This window comes from Mesoplodon bidens (genome assembly GCF_964165515.1).
Source record: "Mesoplodon bidens genome assembly, chromosome: 14".
In the NCBI taxonomy this organism is placed as follows: Eukaryota; Metazoa; Chordata; class Mammalia; order Artiodactyla; family Ziphiidae; genus Mesoplodon; species Mesoplodon bidens.
In genome coordinates this window covers 28,727,136-28,746,649 of record NC_138170.1, presented here as the reverse complement: position 1 = coordinate 28,746,649, position 19,514 = coordinate 28,727,136, and the positions used below count along the sequence as shown (strand labels likewise).

At 51.9% G+C, this 19,514-nt stretch overlaps 1 protein-coding gene across 23 annotated transcripts in view; it reads left to right on the top strand.

The window, feature by feature from the left end:
* Nucleotides 1–19,514, top strand: part of DYSF (dysferlin) — a 228,089-nt gene that overhangs the window by 40,083 nt on the left and 168,492 nt on the right. For 14 of the 23 annotated variants that reach the window (XM_081254720.1, XM_081254711.1, XM_081254705.1 and 11 more), the window contains 4 exons: nt 7,215–7,320; nt 16,116–16,230; nt 17,498–17,590; nt 17,943–18,154. In XM_081254720.1, the coding sequence (XP_081110846.1) occupies nt 7,215–7,320; nt 16,116–16,230; nt 17,498–17,590; nt 17,943–18,154 (526 nt within the window). The remainder of the gene's footprint in view (nt 1–7,214; nt 7,321–16,115; nt 16,231–17,497; nt 17,591–17,942; nt 18,155–19,514) is intronic. The other 9 variants (XM_081254713.1, XM_081254719.1, XM_081254707.1 and 6 more) reach the window with 1 other exon arrangement.

The following is a 19,514-nucleotide window of genomic DNA, read 5'->3' as shown; positions in this document are numbered from 1 at the left end:
AACAGTACAGGAGGGGTCCCTTTTCTGCATACCCTCTCCAGAATTTGTTACTTGTAGACTTTTTAATGATGGCCATTCTGACCAGTGTGAGGTGGTACCTCACTGTAGTTTTGATTTGCATTTCTCTAATAATTAGCAATGTTGAGCATCTTTTCATGTGCCCATTGGCCATTTGTATGTCTTCTTTGGAGAAATGTCTATTTAGGTCTTCTGCCCATTTTTCAATTAGTTTTTTTTGTTGTTGAGATGTATGAACTGTTTGTATATTTTGGAAATGACCTTGTTGGTCACATCGTTTGCAAATATTTTCTCCTATTCTGTAGGTTGTCTTTTCATTTTGTTTGTGGTTTCCTTTGCTGTGGAAAAGCTTGTGAGTTTGATTAGGTCCATTTGTTTATTTTTGTTTTTATTTCTATTGCCTTGGGAGACTGACCTAAGAAAACATTGGTACGGTTTATGTCAGAGAATATTTTGCGTATGATCTCTTGTAGTAGTTTTATGGTGTCATGTCTTATGTTTAAGTCTTTAAGCCATTTTGAGTTTATTTTTGTGTAAGGTGAGAGGGTGTGTTCTAACTTCATTGATTTACATGTGGCTGTCCAACTTTCCCTGCACCACTTGCTGAAGAGACTGTCTTTTTCCCATTGTATAGTCTCTCCTCCTTTGTTGAAGATTAATTGACCATAGGTATGTGGGTTTATTTCTGGGCTCACTATTCTGTTCCATTGATCCATATGCCTAACAATGTATGTTGAAGATTTTCCATACATTATAAATCTACAGTGTAACATTTCCATTATTTTTATAGCTGTATAGTATTCTGTTGTATGTCTATACTTAACTTACCTGTTTTCTATGATGGACATTTGCGTTGCCTCTTGTGTTTTGATCTTACAGTGATGTAAAATGTCCAGATGCTTCCTTTTTTAATTTTAATTAATTATTAACATTTTTATTGGAGTATAGTTAATTTACAATGTTGTGTTAGTTTCAGGTGTACAGCAAAACGAATCAGTTATACATATACATATATCCACTCTTTTTTAGATTCTTTTCCCATGTATGGCCCGATGTTTTAAAATAAAATTGTTTAGGCTTCTTTGTGCTTTGTTAAAATCAACTTACTTGGCCACCTTAATTCGTACCCTCCCACTTAAGGCTTAGACTTGGAGGTCACCACCTCGCATTTCTGATAGGACAGCAACCTACTGGATGATGAATTTGGGAAGCAGCTCTTTTTCCATGAGGAAGGATGTCAACCTGGAAGCAGCTTTGACCTTGCACTCCCTCTCCCATGCTAATTCCTGACCTGGCTTTCTGTCTTTGGGATGGCAGCAGCTCTTTTGGACCCCACACTTCTCTTGCCCTCACATTCCAGTGGCTTGGGAACACAGCACAGCCAAGAGGGACGACCAGCTCTGGGGAGGCTGGGCAGCGCAGTTCTCTATCAGTAGGCTGCCAAGGCCCACAGGGTTTCCTTCCAGCCCACCAGGCTCCACACACACTCAGAGCTCGCTCCCAGGCAGCCCGTGCAGGAACCCCCCAGGCCCATCCTTGCCTCATTTGACTGCTACTGAATCCTGCCTGCCACTCTGGGCCGCTGGTTGGTACCCACCGAGTGTGCAGCATCCCTGATGTGCAGAAGGCCGGGGCGCCCTAGGGTCTGTGTCTTAGCCTTGGTCTCAGGATGGGATGGGTCTCCTCAAGGGTCTGGACCCTCCCAGGTCCGAGCCCCCTGAATAACACCACATCTTCTCCGTCCTCCGTGAAATGAATGAATGAAAAGTGGCCGTCAGGGTTTCCGATCGCGGTCAAGCCTCAGATCCGTCCCCCTTCCCTCCCTCCTCCTCCCCGCAGTTCGGCGGGGCTGCCCACACAGGGGAGGCTCTGCCTTTCTCGGACTCAGGAGCATCAGCCCACAGCCTGCTCCTTAGGCTTAGGGATAGGCAGCCTGCTTCCAGCCTTACCTCCTAGCGGAGTGGAGGCCTGTGAAGCCGCTCAGGCCCTCGGAGGGACTGACCTCAGGGCCTATGCAGGGTTGGCAAGTGGGGGTATTTCGTGGCCCAGAAACACGTTTAAGGGAGGAAATGGCAAGCAATCCTGCTGGCCGCGGTCCCTCCCGCCCGGAGGTGGCCGGGCTGGCAGGGGTGGGGCCGGCGCTTCCCCTTGCATTTCCTCCCATTGTTCCCGCCCCGCTTCCGGGAATTCTCCCTGACGGGGGCCTGGGCGGGCGGGATGCCGGCGAGGGAGGAGAGCCGGCTGCGCTCTGCGCCCTGACCCGCCGCGCTCTGGCCGCAGCCTCCAGGGTCCGGAACCGGAGGCCCGCCGGCAAACTAGCTGTCTGCACCTCCAGGTCTGCCATCCCTCCGCTCCCCTGCCGGCCCTGCCTCCCGCCGCCCCAGGCTGAAGCCTCAGAATTGCCGGGAATTGCCGCTGGGAATCTGGGGGCCAAGTCTGTCAACCAACACATAATGCAGGAGGCTGCAAATGAGAAAATAGTTTATTTGGGATTTTAAGAGTTGCAATTCGGGAGACGCAAATTCGGGTACCTGCGAAAGTATTGGGAGAAAGAGGGGCTTATAAAGACAAAAAGCCAGGAGATTGTTAAAAGTTGCCTGGTGAGAATTGTGATAGGATCTGAAAGTATTTGTGCTTAAAGAAGCACAGGTTGGGGACTTCCCCGGTGGCGCAGTGGTTAAGAGTCCGCCTGCCGATGCAGGGGACACGGGTTCGGGACACGGGTTCGTGTCCCGGTCCGGGAAGATCCCACATGCTGCGGAGCGGCTGGGCCCGTGAGCCATAGCCGCTGAGCCTGCGCGTCCGGAACCTGTGATCCGCAACGGGAGAGGCCACAACAGTGAGAGGCCCGCGTACCGAAAAAAAAAAAGAATTGCTCGGCCAATGCAGGGGACACGGGTTCGAGCCCTGGTCCGGGAAGATCCCACATGCTGCGGAGCAACTAAGCCCGTGCGCCACAACTACTGAGCCTGCGCTCTAGAGCCTGCGAGTCACAACTACTGAAGTCCGTGTGCCACAACTACTGAAGTCCATGCACCTAGAGCCCGTGCTCCGCAACAAGAGAAGCCACTACAATGAGAAGCCCGCGCAGCGCAAAGAAGAGTAGCCCCCACTCACCGTAACTAGAGAAAGCCCGCGTGTAGCAGCAAAGACCCAACGCAGCCAAAAAAACAAAAAAGAGAGAGAAAAGAAGCACAGGTTGTTTTAGGGTAGGAGGTCTATAAATAGATAGACTCTCCTGAGTTATTTTAGGGAAAGGGTCCGATAAATATCTGGAGTTTCGGGCAGGTGTTCTGGATGACTTCATCAGGTCAAAAGGTCAGATTCCATCCAGGCTGAGACATATATAAGTCACACTTCATTAATGGCCTCCCAGCTCCATTTTATAGAGCTGTCTTACCAATACCGACTCTATTTTGATTTTCCTTTCACAAGTTCTAGGGCAGGATCCACCATCAACCTGCTCAAGCAAGTCCCTCCGTTCTGCTGCCCCCGTTTCACAGTGTCGCATTGTTACCCAGAAACTGGGTTTGCCTCTTGGTGGGTGTCGAGCCAAAAGACACAACCAAGTCAAAGACCAGGAGAAAGAAGTATTTATTACTTGCAGCAAGTAAGGTGAACTTTGGGGAATCCTTCCGAAAGCAGTGTCTCCCTGGAACAACAAAATTGGGGAAGTTTTAAGCTATGGGTATATGCATATTCGAGAAGGGGCTTGGGCAGTAGGCAGAGTCCAAGCTTTAGTTGACTGAAGGCGTGAAGGTCAGAAAAGGTCAACATCACCATCTCTTAGATTCCAGCTGACCTGGTGGTTGAGTGCCTGAGGGGGGATTTAAATTCTGAACAGCTCAAGAAAGTGCTTTAGGCTAGTCTTTACAATTTAAATAGAACTGGGAGTCTTCACAACTGGTTTGTTATCTTTGCTATTGTTACTTTTGCCTTGATAAGTTTGTCCTTTATGTTCTCTTAAGATCATTATTACTGAGATCTATTCAAGGACAAGCACTGCGGCCAGGATTAGATCACAAAATGGTTTAGGCCCAAAATGGCTTCTCTTATGTCAATGAGGCCATGCCTGGTTCTCTTTCTCTGGGGACTCCTTACCCCATCTGCTTACAGCATGGATTCAGGGGTTCTCTGCACCTACTGTCTGGTTTTTTTGACGTTGCCCAGGTCCTAAGGACACTTCAGTCAACACACTGGTGACAGGGGCCTTCCCCTCGCTGGCTCTGGGATGGAGACTCTCCAGGAGGCCCAGTTTAGTGAGCTATGGTACAAGCCTGCTCTGTTCTGCAAAGGACTATAACACAAACCAGTCCAAATTCTAGAAAATTCGATTCCTAGCATCATGAGGGGTGTTAGAATCCTGGAATGAATATTAGCAAACATCTCTCCCTTTAGCCCTATTAAAAAATAAAATTAAACTAAGTAAATTTGAAGATCTAATTGGTTTTTTATTCAATGAGTTATGAATCTGGCAGCGTCCCATCTAGCAACTAGAAAGGCACTCCATGGGGTTGGAAGATTTTATAGGCAGAAGGAGGGTAGGGCAAGAAGGTATTAACAAAAGAATATGAAGGGTTATTTTTAAGTCAGGACATCAACTTTTTTGGGTGGGGAACGGACAGGCAAGGGTTTATCATGCAGATTGCCTCGTCTTCTTCTGGATCGGGTGGGAGTGGGGTAGAGATGGCCCACAAGACAGATTACCTTTCTGGTGCTTGACCAGAACATTCTAGACTGCCCTATTAAGATTACATTTCTGGGAAAGGTTGAAACTGCGAGATCAGACCCGGTATTAAATCTAGGTTTGGTATTGGCCTCGGCCTGCAGCGGCTTGAAGCAGGATTTTGGTTCCCCAGCCAGAGACTGAAGTCAGACCACGGCAGTGAGAGCGCTGAATCCTAGCCACTAGACCACCGGGGACAGTGGCCAGTGACAAGGCCCTGGCCCGTTGGCTTTGTAGAAATGAATTTCCACGAAGAGGCAGACAGTAGTGAAATAAGCAAAGTGTTTATTAGGAGGAAAAAGAGTACATGTGAATAGACTCACAAGGGCGGGCTCAGAGAGAGAGCCGCGCCCTCGTGGTAGTTTGAATCACTTTTATGGGGCATTTTGTCCAGGTTTCCTCTGGCCAATCATCTTGCTTTGCCCGGCTCTTTGTCCGTATTTGGTTTAACTCAGGGTCCTCCTCTGTGTGTGTGCGCATCTCTTAGCCAAGTTGGATTCTAGTGAAGAGGCCAATACGTAGGTTGACATCACCTACTATGGGGTGGCGCCCCTCCCTTTTTGACCCCTGAGGAGCCTTTCTGCACATGTATAGTCAGGAAGGCCTCCTTGACCAAGAGAATGAGAAAAATGTGGTCTCTTTGTCTCTTATCTGGGCAGGGCTCAGCTCCTCTCTTCCCCTGCGATTACTGTTATCTTAAAGTGTCCACCGGAGGCAAAGTCCAGCTATTTACCCTGTTCCTGTTGTTATTTTTATCTGGAAGTGTAAACAGGAGGCTGGCTGTAAATGTCTAACCTGGAGCCCATCTATCTCCTGCCTCACACCTTTTGGCAATTGTGAATAATGTTGTTATGAACTTGGGTGTACAAATGTCTCCTTGAGTCCCTGATTTCAATTCTTTTGGGTATTTACCCAGAAGTGGAATTGCCAAATCATATGGTAATTCTATATTTATTTATTAAAAACTTTGTAGCGTTATTATTTTTTTTAATTTTATTTATTTTTGGCTGTGTTGGGTCTTTGTTGCTGCGCATGGGCTTTCTCTAGTTGTGGTAAGTGGGGGCTACTCTTCGTTGCGGTGCACGGGCTCTAGGCGCGGGCTTCAGTAGTTGCAGCATGTGGGCTCAGGAGTTGTGGTGTGGGGGCTCAGTAGCTGTGGCCCGCGGGCTTAGTTGCTCCACAGCATGTGAGATCTTCCCAGACCAGGGATCGAACCCATATCCCCTGCATTGGCAGGCAGATTCTTAACCACTGCGCCACCAGGGAAGTCCTGGTAATTCTATATTTAATTTTTTGGAGGAACTGCCATGCTGTTTTCCATTCCAACCAACGGTGTGCAAGGGTTTCAATTTCTCAACATCCTCGTGAGCATTTGTTGTTTTCTGTTTTCTGATAGTAGTAATGGATGCGAAGTGGTACCTCATTGTGAGCAGCCAGTTTTAATAATCAGCCCATTAGGTCAAGATGGAAGTTTTATTTCATCAGTAATAAAAACTCATATTCAAATCAGTTGTTATAGAGACCAGAAAAAGGAAGGTCTCAGATAGTAGGTGTGCTATTTATCCATCGGAAAAACAAAAAATTAACAAGCAAATGATGAGAGTACACCTGTGGCTGGTCATTGTTTGTGTCCTGACAGTAACGTGCAGGAAGCACACCCAAGTCCGATGTAGGCACTGGGCAACCGTTCTGGTTGACACAGGCCACTCGCTGCCCTGATTTCCTGCTGCTGCTGCAGGATGCAGTTTGCTCGCTTTTTAGCTTAGGGACACACCCTTTTTCCTTGGCACTCTTTGAAGGGTACCTTCACTGAACATCAGGTGGTGACCTTCTCTTTCCTAAGAGCCCATCCATCTATGGGCCCCCTCCCCTCAGTCAGAGATGCGGCCTCAGGTGTGTGTGGGGTGATAGTCTCTTAGGAGTGGGGCATGCCTCCCCTGCCCCAATTTTCCTTTCTCCCTGTCCCTGAAGATAGGAAAGTCTGTGTGTTTTTCATTTATCATCATTGCTGGCTGAGCTCTGGGAAACCAGTGTAGATGGTCTGTGTAGCTGTGGGTCAGGAGAGCTGCTGAGGCAGAGGAGAATGCAGATGCAGTGGCGGCGAAACTGCCCCTGCTTTCAGGAGACGCTGCTCTGGTGCACTGTTCAGGTCTGATGGGCAAATCAACCCAGGCAGATGGAGTGGAAGGGCTGGGCCCCTGGGTGGGGGCGGGGCAGAAGGGGTCAAAGTTGACCTTGGGGGAAAGTGTCTCTTGTCCTTCTCGTGCAGGGAGAGGGGCCTGGTCTTCCAGGGATGGTGATGGGGTAACTGGGGGCAGGGCTGCTGGGGGAGCCTTGAGGGGTCCTAGGCATTCTAGGCAGATCAGTTGGTCTGTGGGGTATCTGTGAGGTGGTAGTGGTGAAGGGTATACGGGAGAGGAACTGGGCGCATTTGGCTGCTGTTCTACAGTCTACTTTTCTCTCCTCTCAGGTTCCTGGGGGAGGCCAATGTCCCACTCCGGGAGGTCCTTGCCACCCCCAGTCTGTCTGCCAGCTTCAATGCCCCGCTGCTGGACACCAAGAAGCAGCCCACAGGGGTAAGTGTCCACCGGCCTCTGCATCTGGCCGGTTTCTGTCTGAGGCTTTGCCCTCCTGACCCCAGTGGTGTGTCAGAGTCCAGCCCCCAGCAACCAGGCCCGGCCTGCCCTGGCTGGAGCTCGGTGGGCCCGGGAGGGGCTCAGGGGTGGAAGGGATGGGAGGGGAAGAGGAGGGACCTGGCCCCATCTGCAGGGCTCAAGTCAGCCTTGCCTCACAGCAGCCTGCCCCTGGGTCACCTCCCGGGATTGGTTTTCCCCTGGAAACCCGATGTCTTCCCAAGCTTCTCGGCAGCCTTGGTTATGGCGCTTCCATCTCCCTGGTAACCTTTCCTCACCATCCAAGCCCCTTCTCCAGATCTGGAATAGCTGAGTCATCTGGGTCACAGATCACAAGGGAAGGGGAACAGACACCCCCCTCCCCTGCCCACAAGGACCTGTCAGACCCCCTTCCCTTCCTCCATAGTCCTTCCTGCTCCTCCGCCAGCCTTCCCAGTGCTCTCCTAGTCCTCCCAGACAATTCCTAGCCCTCATCTCTGGCCTCCCGTTATTTTTAGTGAGCTAAATATACCCTGCGGGGTTCTTTCTTCATGGTCAGTAGAATTCCTGACCTTCCCTCTGGGTCAGCCCCACCTCCCAGGATGCACTGCGGGGACTAACAGTCTGGAAGTACTTCCTCCCAGCGGGGCCCTGGGGAGTCTCTCAGACAGAGTGTGGCTACCTTGCCCGGTGGAGTGTGTGCGTGTGCATGTGCGTGCGTGCGTGTGTGTGTGTGTGTGTGTGTGTGTGTGTGTGTGAGAGGCTGGGGGCTCTTGGCTGGCTTGGTGAGTCAGGAAGTGGCCGGTCTGGGCAGAGCTCTGAATGGAACCACTGCTGGGAACTGGGAGCTGGAGAAAGAGAGTGAGTGACTCAAGTCACACAGTGAATCAGCGTCCAGGCTGGGACATGAATCAGGGGGCACATCTCCTGAGCTCTCAGTCGTGGAAGGGACTTGAATGGACTCCTGGTACACTGCCCTTCTGATGCTGGAATTTTCTCCTAAGGTGCCTTAGGCCAGTGACGGCTGGGATGCTTCCTTGGTGGGGAAATGCCACTTCCCAGAGAGTTCATCCCTTTCTCAGACAGTGCTCACAGGTAGAACATTCTGGTTCAGTGCAGGGTTCGCTGAGCCTGTCTCCATCACCTCCTGAGTCGCTTTTGTCCTCCCTTGGAGCTCTTCAGCCTGCTAATGCTTCCTGTAGTCAGGAAGGGCTCCGGGACTGCTGAGCTACCCTTCTAGGGATCCTGAAGAGGGCCAGAGCTGGCTCCTCTGAGACGGAGAGCACGAATGCAGGAGTGGCAGGCATCCAGGCAGCTGGGGAAAGAGGTCTTTTGAGTCAGGGGATCTGCTCGGTGCTTCTCCACAGTGTCTCAGGGACAGCGCTGCCTACTTTGCTGAGGGTCGGGCCCTCAGTGCCTCCAACTGGGGTTTCTTGCTTCCTGGCTGGGCCACTCAGTCATCTCCTCACTCTCGCCCTCTCTGCATCTGCGACACTGGTGTTTCCTGCCAGTCCCCCTGCACCTGCTCCCCTCCAAGATCAAAGGCCCACCCAGCCACTGAGACACCTGACCATGGGGCCGAGCCTGGCTGTGACTCTCTGGATGCCCCACCTCTCCTCTCTCGCTCTGTGTTCCTACGCTCTGTCTGCACTTCCCGTGCGCCCGCTGGGAGCTGGCTGCCTTCTCCTCCCTGGGCTGGGACCCCTGGCTGTCTGCAGAGCTTGCCACTCTGTCACACACCATGTCTCCAGGAAGGGGCTGTGAGAGCCACAAGGTGATGGGGGGCAGCTGAGCACGGGCTCCGGGAGCTGGGGTAAATTAGGTTCCTGGACCCACCTCCAGTGTGTGTGTGGAGGCTTCTCCACACCAACCAGCAATACTCCAGACACCAGCTGGGTGGCCTGCGATTCAACTCAATCCTGACACTATCTACCTGGCCATAGCATCAGATCCTACAGGTTAAGTGCTCAGTCCTGCCCACCACCCCCCTTCAGATACCAGTCGTAAGCCCAGGCTGTTACCTGTGCTTCTGACCAACTGGCTATGAATCAGAGGTTCCCAGAACCTCCTCCACACGTTCAATGAATTTGCTAGAGTGGCTCACAGAACTAAGAGAAACATTTTACTTACTAGATTACCAGTTTATTTATTTTAAAAAATTTATTTATTTTATTATTTTTGGCTGCAATGGGTCTTCGTTGCTGCGCGCGGGCTTTCTCTAGTTGCGGCGAGCGGGGGCTACTCTTCGTTGCGGTGCGCGGGCTTCTCACTACGGTGGCCTCTCCTGTTGTGGAGCACGGACTCTAGGCGCGCAGGCTTCGGTAGTTGTGGCTCACGGGCTGTAGAACGCGGGCTCAGTAGTTGTGGCGCACGGGCTTAGTTGCTCTGTGGCATGTGGGATCCTCCTGGACCAGGGCTCGAACCCCTGTCCCCTGCATTGGCAGGTGGATTCTTAACCACTGTGCCACTGTACCAGTTTATTATAAAAGGGTATAACTCAGGAATAGCCAGACAGAAGAGACACACAGGCAAGGTATGGGGAAGAGGCACAGAGCTTCCATGTGCTCTCCAGAAGCCCAACTCTATCCAGTCTCCACATGTTCTCCAACACAGAAACTCTGTGAAACACAGCCTTTTGGGTTTTTATGGAGGCTTCTTGACTTAAGCATGATTGATTAAATCATTGACCATCAGTGACTGATTCAACCTCCAGCCCCTCTTCCATCCCTGGAGGTTGGGGGTGGGACTGAAGTTACAACCCTCTGTTCACACAGTTGGTCCTCCTGGCAACCAGCCCCATCCTTAGGTGGGGTCCAAAGGTCACTCCATTAACATAACAAGAGACCACCTTTGTCACTCTTGGCACTCAAGAAATTCCAAGAGTTTTGGAAGCTGTGAGCCAGGAAATGTGGACAAAGACCAAATATCTATGAAAAATATATTTTGGTCATCTCAGTGACCAAATATGTATGTCTTATAAATCACAACATAGCATGGGACCTCCTTCCCTGGGCCTGTGGAGAGGGTCCAGGACCATCTTCTAACCCCGGTGACAGTGCTGAGTCACACTGCAGCCCCAGGCAGGTCCCAAGGCCCTCTGAACTGGGGCTCCCCACCCGGGGCCTGGGGCTGGTTGCACGGCAGTTGGGAGCACAGAGAGCTGGGGGTTTGCTCAGAAGGGACAGAGAGCCCTGTCAGCAGCTGTGGATTCTCACTGGCCATTTACTGAGGCCGATTTCTGGGCTGAGTCCGATGGACAGAGCTTGCCAGGCATCCCCTGTTGGTTGTAGCTCAGATGACCTTAGAGGGCCAAAGGAACCTGCTGATGGTGTGAGGAGAGTGAAGTTGGGGCTTGTGGGATCCTTAGAAAACCCGAGAGGGACTGAGAGGAGAGGAGGGGCCTGCTGCAGGCTGGCCTGTGGGCTCCACCTGCCTGTCACTCGGTATTCTCACCCAAGTCCCTTCAGATGTGGTGTGCTGGGCTGTGTGCCATGAGAAGATGCCAAAATTATCTAGATGCCTCTAGCCTGAAGGGGAAAACACTACCCCCGTCCTGGGGGAGTCTCCAGGCCCACGAGGATGCCAGACACACATGGAGGAAGCAAGCAACATACTCACAAATGTAGTTTGAGAACAGCTTGCTAATGAGGGTGTGGCTGATACACCACGAAAACCAGGTCGGAATCTCCTCAGCCTTAAATGCCAGAGTTAGGTCAGGAAGGGAAACCCGCTGGGTGACAAAACACGTGAAACCCACTGGCAGGGTGGGTCGGGGAGGCAGGAGGGCCCTGTGTATTGGGAGCAGGCACCGAGGTGAGCAGACACAGCGCTCTGGTGAATCCCGGAGTTTCCTTCAGGTGGTCTGAAGATGCTGCCGACAACCCCTGCCTCAGCTCAGGGCCACATCTTACCCTCTGCTGGCTGCTGGGTGTCTTCTGAGGGCAACGCACATGAAGTGCGTTGGGGGCAGTGTGGGGGGGCTGGTCCAGGGTTTGGTCCTGCTAAGCTCCGTGTTGGAGAGCGGTGGCCCAGGAGGGAGGCAGCAAGCAACGGGGCTGAGCATGGCAGGGTGGGCGAAGGCCCTGGGAGCTTGGCCCTATAACCTGTAGGAGGATCTGATGGGGCTGTCCTCTGTCTCTGACTGTCCTGGTGTCCTGGTTTCCTGGGCCCTCTTAGCCTGGGGGCCACACAGGACCTTGCAGAATTCTGTGATATTGTCGACAGAATGGCGACAGGGGTGACGGAGGTTATCTGCTCCAGGGCAGCGTGCTTTGATGGACACATGACTGACTGGCAGTGGCCTTGTGATAGGACGTATGCATGGTGGTGCTGGGGCTGAGGGCCTGAGGGACGGGGCTGTCGGATGGAGCACCTTTATGTGGAGGGCCTTAAAGAGGGTCCTACTGAGGGCTGTGGGCCAAAGTGATGGTCTAGGAGAACATGGAGTTCACATACATCCCACAGAAAGAAAATCTCAGCTCTGGTTATGTCTGGAGAAGGGGACAGGCTATGAGATATGATGTCCCGGGAAGGATGGGAGAGGTCCTGACCCTGAGTGGGGCCCACAGACATGCCCCCTTTCCTTTAGATCTCAGTAGAGCTAGAGGCCTCCAGTATTAACCAGCTCTGGTCCTGAAGCAGTGGACCCTGGAGCCTGCCCCCTGCTGGCGAGATCTATTCTAGATCCTGGGTTTCAGATCCTCGGAAGCTGCCAGGGATGTTCCTGTTGTTTCTTGATGACCATGTAAAAGGTGGAGCTGGCTCTGTCTTGGAGGTCTGTTCACAGGCCTGGAGCCACTGGCATGTTGCCAAGCCTTCAGGAGGTTTGTGGGGGGCGCTCTCAGTGTGGAGGGACCTGATGCTCAGGAAACTCCGGGGGTGGGGTGGGGGCAGGGGTTACCTGGGTGGTCTTGGGATTCAGGGGCTGCTGTTCCTTCCTGAGCCTCCACGCTAATGGCACCCAAGCCACGGCATGGAGCAGTTACACTCCCAGGGCTCCACTTCTGCACAGAGCCCATAGATGACGTACCGGAAGCCCCCAGGTGGTGAGGGCCGGGGGCTGGACAAGGTGAGCCCCAAGAAACAGGAAGTGGTATTCTTCAAAGGAATCTGGTCCCAGGGTCAGAGGACCTCAGCCACCAAGTGTTATGGGGCTTTATTTGTCTCTGCTGGGTGAGATTCCTGTGGTTATAGCAGAAGCAGTTTTCTCAGATTTTTGTTTTTTTTTTTCGCGGTACGCGGGCCTCTCACTGTTGTGGCCTCTCGCGTTGCGGAGCACAGGCTCCGGACGCGCAGGCTCAGCGGCCATGGCTCACGGGCCCAGCCGCTCTGCGGCATGTGGGATCTTCCTGGACCGGGGCACAAACCCGTGTCCCCTGCATCGGCAGGCGGACTCTCAACCACTGCACCACCAGGGAAGCCCTTTAAAAAAAATTTATTTATTTATTTATTTATTTATGGCTGCATTGGGTTTTCGTTGCTGCATGCGGGCTTTTCTCTAGTTGCGGTGAGTGGGGGCTACTCTTTTGTTGTGGTGCGCGGGCTTCTCATGGCTGTGGCTTCTCTTGTTGGGGAGCATGGGCTCTAGGCACACGGGCGTCAGTAGTTATGGCACGCGGGCTCAGTATTTGTGGCTCGTGGGCTCTAGAGTGCGGGCTCAGTAGTTGTGGCACACGGGCTTAGTTGCTCCAGAGCATGTGGGATCTTCCTGGACCAGGGCTTGAACCCGTGTCCCCTGCATCGGCAGGCGGACTCTCAACCACTGCGCCACCAGGGAAGCCCTCAGATTTTTAAAACCTTCTATTTTAAAATAATTTAAGATTCAGCAAAAAGCTGCAAGAGTAGTTGAAAGAATATTTTGTCCTAAACCATTTGATTCTATCTCCTGGCTCCTCACCCTGAATTTAGTGTGTATTTTCTCGGATTAAGGACTTTCTCCTACATAATGACCACAATGAAACCTTCAAAATGAGGAAACTAACACAGCTGTAGTTTGCTGGTACTTGACACAGCACTACCATCGAACCCAGAGACCCTCATTCAAGTTTCATCGGTCTTATCAACAGTGCCCTTTATAACAAAAGGATCCAATTAAGGATCATATGTTGTGTTAGTTGTTTTGTCTCTTTAGTCTCCTTTCCTATGGGAGAATTCTTCAGTCTGACTTTTATAACCTTGTGACCTTGACACTTTGCAGAGTACAGGCCAGTTGTCCTGTAGAACGTCCCCCGTTTGGGTTAGCCTCATGGTTCCTTGTGATTAGATTTAGGTCATTAATCTTTAGCAGGAATAGAGCACAGTGATGCTGTGCTGCCCCCACTGTGTCCTAGGGTGGCACGACTTTGACTTGTTTCATTCCTGTGTGATTAACCTGGATCGTTTGATTAACTGGCATTTGCCAGGTTTGTCCACCAATCACGGATCCATTCCCTTTTCTAATGAGTAAGAATGGGGGGAGGGGTAGGTATTTTGTGACTCTGTAAATACTTTGTTCCATATCCAATTTTTACCCAGCAGGTTTGACACCCATTGTTATTTCTTGGTTGGGTATCGTTTTGATGGTTGCTAAATGGTGATATCTTAAATCAATTATTATTTTTTTCTGCGTTAATCATCTGGCATTTATTCCACTGTAAGGAAAAGTGTCCTCCTGTTGTATTTATTCATTTATTTCTATATGGATTCACGTATTCCTATTTTATTCAATGGTTTAGTCTGTTCCCGTCATTATTTATTTTCATGTTCAAGTTGTACCAGATTTGCCCTGTGGGAACCCTTGAAGACAGGCTTCTTTGTCCTTTTGACATTTTTTTTTTTAATCATTTTCTGAGTACTTCCTTGTTTTCTGGCACAAAAAGGTGTTCCAGGGTCATCTTCTACCTTCCCTGGCCTAACCCTGGAATTAGTTACTGCTCCGAAGAGCCCAAATTGCCTTTTGATGAAGTGAAGGAAAATACAGCTTCCCAGGCCCACCTCAGACCTGGTGTCTCAAGGAGATGGGCGTGGCTGTGAGCCGGTCTAGGTATCTGGGGCCGCCTGAGAGGCTGTTGTCCGCGTTACTAGAGCTTAGGGTGCGGGGCGCGCTGGCTGCTCAAGTGGCGACACCTGGTGGTGGTTCAGGAACCTGCATGGCTGTTAGGACAATGCCTTGGATCTAGGACTTAAAGGGTCTCCTTGACTTCCCGGGCCTCCTCCTAGGTCTCCTGGGATGGGGAGCTGGCTCCAGCCTCCTTCCTCGGTGTTCTGAGCACCCGCCCATTCCACCCCCCGCTCCGATCCTGCCCTCCCTTAGACCGGCTGCCCAAGCCCAGGCTCCAACCTAAAGGGTTCAAGCTGCAGAGCTGGGTACATTCAGGACCTTGAGCTCCTTCCATCTCAGGACCAGGATTCGTTCCAGGAGTTTCCGGACATCCCTAATATTACTCAGCAGAGACAGATATCTAGTGAATTATGCTGAGTCGCTCAGAAGATGCATCATTAACAGTTATGTTTATAAAGCGTTTATCAAAATTTGGGGAAATGCTTACTGTCTAATATTAAGTAAAAGACAAGCATTTGCTGTACAGCAGACCTGTACATTATTCATTTAAAAAGACTGGAGAGGGCTTCCCTGGTGGCGCAGTGGTTGAGAGTCCGCCTGCCGATGCAGGGGACACGGGTTCGTGCCCCGGTCTGGGAAGATCCCACATGCCGCGGAGCAGCTGGGCCCGTGAGCCATGGCTGTTGAGCCTGTGCGTCCGGAGCCTGTGCTCCGCAACGGGAGAGGCCACAACAGTGAGAGGCCCATGTAACGCAAAAAAAAAAAAAAAAAAAAAAAGACTGGAGAGAATTATATCAAAATGTGAATAGTGGTGGAATTATGGCAATTTGTTTTCTTTTACATTTTTCTTTAAGGTTTTTGTAATTCCCAAACTTTCTTACTTTGGAGTTTTATTACTTTGATCGATTAAAAGGCTGCCCCAGGACATCTGCTGGACCTGTTGTATCAGGGAAGGCTCGGCCAGGCCTCCATGGCCTGGGAGCAGTAAGACTAGAGAGCGCCACGGCTGTACCTTTTCTTCAGGTCCGGGTGCCCCTTTGAAGGGTGCCGGTCTCCTGGTAGGCTCGGGGGGGTGGGTGGGAGCACAAGGCAGCCTTCCCCTGTCCATGTGAGTGGCGTGATGGGTCACTCTCCTCTCACTGGTCAAAGCCGGAGCATCTGGGGGTGAGATGGGAGACAGGGGTGCTTCTGGGAGGGAAGAGGGCTCAGAAAGGTGAGCAGCACCCTGAGACCCTCTCAGTGCTAGCTGGGGCCTGAGCAGAGCAAGGCCAAGCTGTCGGTAGATAGACAAGGGAGGACCCTTGGCTGAGCAGAGTGGCCAAGGGGGCTTTTTCCAGAAGATGGGCCTATGCTGAGAGTTGAAAAATCCTGCAGGTGAGGTTTGATCGCTGATTCTTTTATAGAAGCTTACTAGGCATTCTATTAACTAATTTAATCCTATGCAGAAAGTGCTATTGCTATTGCTACCCCCATTTTACAGACGAGAAAACTGAGGCACAGAGAGTTTACAGATCTTGCCAAAGACAAACAGCTTCTGAGTGGTGGAATTGACTCCAGATTCAATGCTCTTAACCACCTGACTATGCTGATGGGGCCACAGCCTCCTGCAAACCAGACTCCATTTTTTGTGGAGGGACGAAAGGAATAGGATGGATGCTGGAGGGCGGTGGTTGGAGGCCAACACACTAACCTGCTGCCCTCTCTCCCCCATCTCTTCCAGGCCTCACTGGTCCTGCAGGTGTCCTACACGCCTCTCCCCGGAACCGTGCACACGTTCCCACCTTCGATGCCTCTGGAACCCTCCCCGACTCTGCCTGACATGGATATGGTGGCTGGTGAGAAACCCACCCTCACCCTGGCAGGGCCCCGGGGGGAGAAGCCTAGCAGTGGCACCCAAGTCTGAGAAGGGGGTGCCTTCCTCATATTGGGGGCTGCCCAGGCCTGGAGAAGGGAGACTGTGGGTGGGTGGGGAGTCTTGAGAGCCGACTTCTGTCTTGCAAAACAAAGGGGCAGGGGCAGGAGGCGGGCTCCTCTAGGTGCCGCTAGGATTAGTGGGAGGATGCCTTCCTAGCACCAGCTGTTCAAAAGGGGACTGTGCCAGGGCTGGGCACCCTGCCCTCTGCAGCTCCAGAGGGGTGGGAGTTTTAGAGGTAGGCCTGTGCTGAGATGGGGTCCATCCTAGGTGATGCCTGAGGCCCCACCCACTCCCCAGAGCTGGATGCCTCCCTGCCCTGGCACTCCGTAGGCCTTTAGCAATGACATGTGACCAAAGAGCTGGATTTTCCCTGAAAGAGCCCTGGGCTGAAGTCAGGGGACCTGAGTTCCAGTCTTGCCTTTGACACCAAGTAGCTGTGTGAATTTGGGCCAGTCACTCCCTCTCTGGTCCTACAGTTTATTATTTGTGAAGTGAGGAGACTGAATTGTCTAGGTCTCAAGGTTGCCTCAGTTCTTTTTACTTATCTCTCCTGGCTTTGTGAAGTGAGGACCCAGCCCAGGGTGGCTGGCTTGCCTAGTGCTGGGCCTGGGCGTGACAATCCAGCCTGCTGGGGTGAACAGGAAGCCACATAGGTGGGCCAGGTGGGGTCTTGCCCGTGAGAAAGATTCTCTCATGATGAAGGGAGCTAGAGGCAAACCCAGCATGACACCCGGCAGCCCGTCTCAGGTGTGCCCCGAGCCTGTCCTGCGGCCCATGTAGGGTTCCTGGTGAGGCAGGCAGGGCAGGGCCCCTCTTGTTGGACTGGGCACTGTCTGAGCTCAGAGGTGGGGAGATCCTTCTGGACTGGGGTTGAGGGTGAAAGCAGGGGGTGCTCCTGGTGACCGAGGGTGGGGAGGCTGAGGGCCCCGAACGTTCTGGGGCCACTTTTGAGGTGAATCTGACAGAGTTGGGTTCCAGCCACTCGGGGAAGGCTCCTAGTGGTGACCAGTTCCCAGTCCTTCGCAGAAGGTGGTGAGAGGGACAGTTGGACAGATACGGCGCCTATTTCGGAGCTTTGTGCCAGGCCAGGGCAGGCGGGGAGAGCAGGGTTGGGGAGGGGGCCTAGCTTGGCTTCCCTTACCAGCTCCCTCCTCCCCTTCTGGGGCTGTGCCCTGCCCGTGTGCCAGGTGGGGGACAGAGCCGGGCTGAGACTTGGTCCCTGCTCAGTGACAGCACCGTGGACACAAGATACTCTGGAAAGAAGTGGCTGGCCCCCACGGGTGAGACGCGGGCCGGGCTGTCCCGATCCTACCACCTGTAACCGGCTCGCTTGCTGCCATCGTCAGCTCCCCAGAGTGGGACACGGTGGCCAGAAGGGCTCATCCTGCAGGACGAGGTGGGGAGGGCTGGGGCCATTCTGTCTCCTCCTGTCGACTCACTGGACTGACCACCCTCAAGTGTCAGCTGTTGGAAGCTCCTCTTCTTCTCCCTCATCCATCCTGGCTGAGTGGTGGGGAAAGAGAGGGGAAGGGGATTTGGGTGCTGAGCTGTTGGGTCCTCCATCGGGTCTCTGATGGAGGATCCTCCCAGGGGGCCAGAGGAACCCAGCCTCATCAGCACCCTCTCCTCCAGACACAGGAGGAGAGGAGGATACTGAGGACCAGGGGCTCACGGGAGACGAGGCCGAGCCATTCCTGGACCAGAGCGGGGCTCCGGGCCCAGGGGCCCCCATCACCCCAAAGAAGCCGCCTTCCCATCCTCCCCGCTACCAACCCGGGGGAAGAAGGAAGAGAAGCACACCCGCACCCAGAAAGCCGCTGTCGGACAAATCGCAGGACTTCCAGGTGACTGCAGTCTCCTCCTTCAGTCTGCAGCAGCCGCTGATGCCAGTGCAAAACTTGTCTGTCCAGCCGTGGAGAAGGTCCTAAGGGCTCTCCTAGGTGGGGAGTCTGGTTCCCCTGGGTCCTGGGCAAATGCTAGATATGGAGTCCATGGCTGGGGGCCTCTAGAAAAAGCCTCTGCCCAGCCCATGGTTTTGCTCTTAAAAAAAAAAAAAGGAAGAAAAAGGGTCACTGCAGAGTCAGCATCACTACACTGTTATCTGTTTTCCCCAGCCAGAGTTGCCCTAGCCAGCCGGTGCTGTGCTGTTCAATGTGTGGTCCTTGGACGAGCAGCATGGGTGTCACCTGGAAGCATGTTAGAAAGGCGGGATCTTGGGCCTATCCCAGACCCACTGAATCAGAATCTGCACTTGAACAAGATTCCCAAGTCTGAGAAGCTCTGCCTATCCTTTTTTCTCCCTCTATCCATTTCCCCTATTTATAGCCGTGATTTTTCTGAAGGTCATGTGCAATTTGTGTTTGTTCAAGTTTTTCACAGAATAAAACTATGAATATTAACCCTTTGACAATTTTTAATCCAAAAGTCTATCCCGTTTAATTTGCCTTTTTTTCTTTTTAAATTTTTATTTATTTATTTTTTGACTGCACCATGTGGCATGTGGGATCTTAGTTCCCCGACCAGGGGTCAAACCTGGGTTCCTTGCAGTGGAAGTGCAGCGTCTTAACCACTGGACCCCCAGGGAAGTCCCTAATTTGCCTTTTAATTTGGGTCCTTTGCTTGTTCTTTTTCTTTTCTACAGAATTTTCCATTTTGATGTAATTGCATTTAGTGATATTTAACTATTCAGGACTACTATTAAAGTTAAAAACAGGAAACTTAAAATTTTTTTGTGTGTGTGTGTGTGTGGTACGTGGGCCTCTCACTGTTGCGGCCTCTCCTGTTGCGGAGCACAGGCTCTGGACGCGCAGGCTCAGCGGCCATGGCTCACGGGCCCAGCCGCTCCGTGGCATGTGGGATCTTCCCGGACCAGGGCACGAACCCGTGTCCCCTGAATTGGCAGGCGGACTCTCAACCACTGCGCCACCAGGGAAGCCCAGGAAACTTAAATATTTATTTATTAAATGAAATAAATTGTAAAAATATGCTTCAGTTCTAAATTGTGGTAATTTCAGCAAAAGTTCTAGTTCTAACCACTATGTTTGCCTGAGAGACAAAATTCTAACTTATTTTTATTATTATTCACAAGACATGTTATTGTTTTTCTCCTTAGAAAATTAATACTTTTTTTTGGTAGAAAATTTGGAAAGTACTGTACAGTGAAGAGAATAAAAATCACTCACCCCCTTCCCATTGCCATTGATA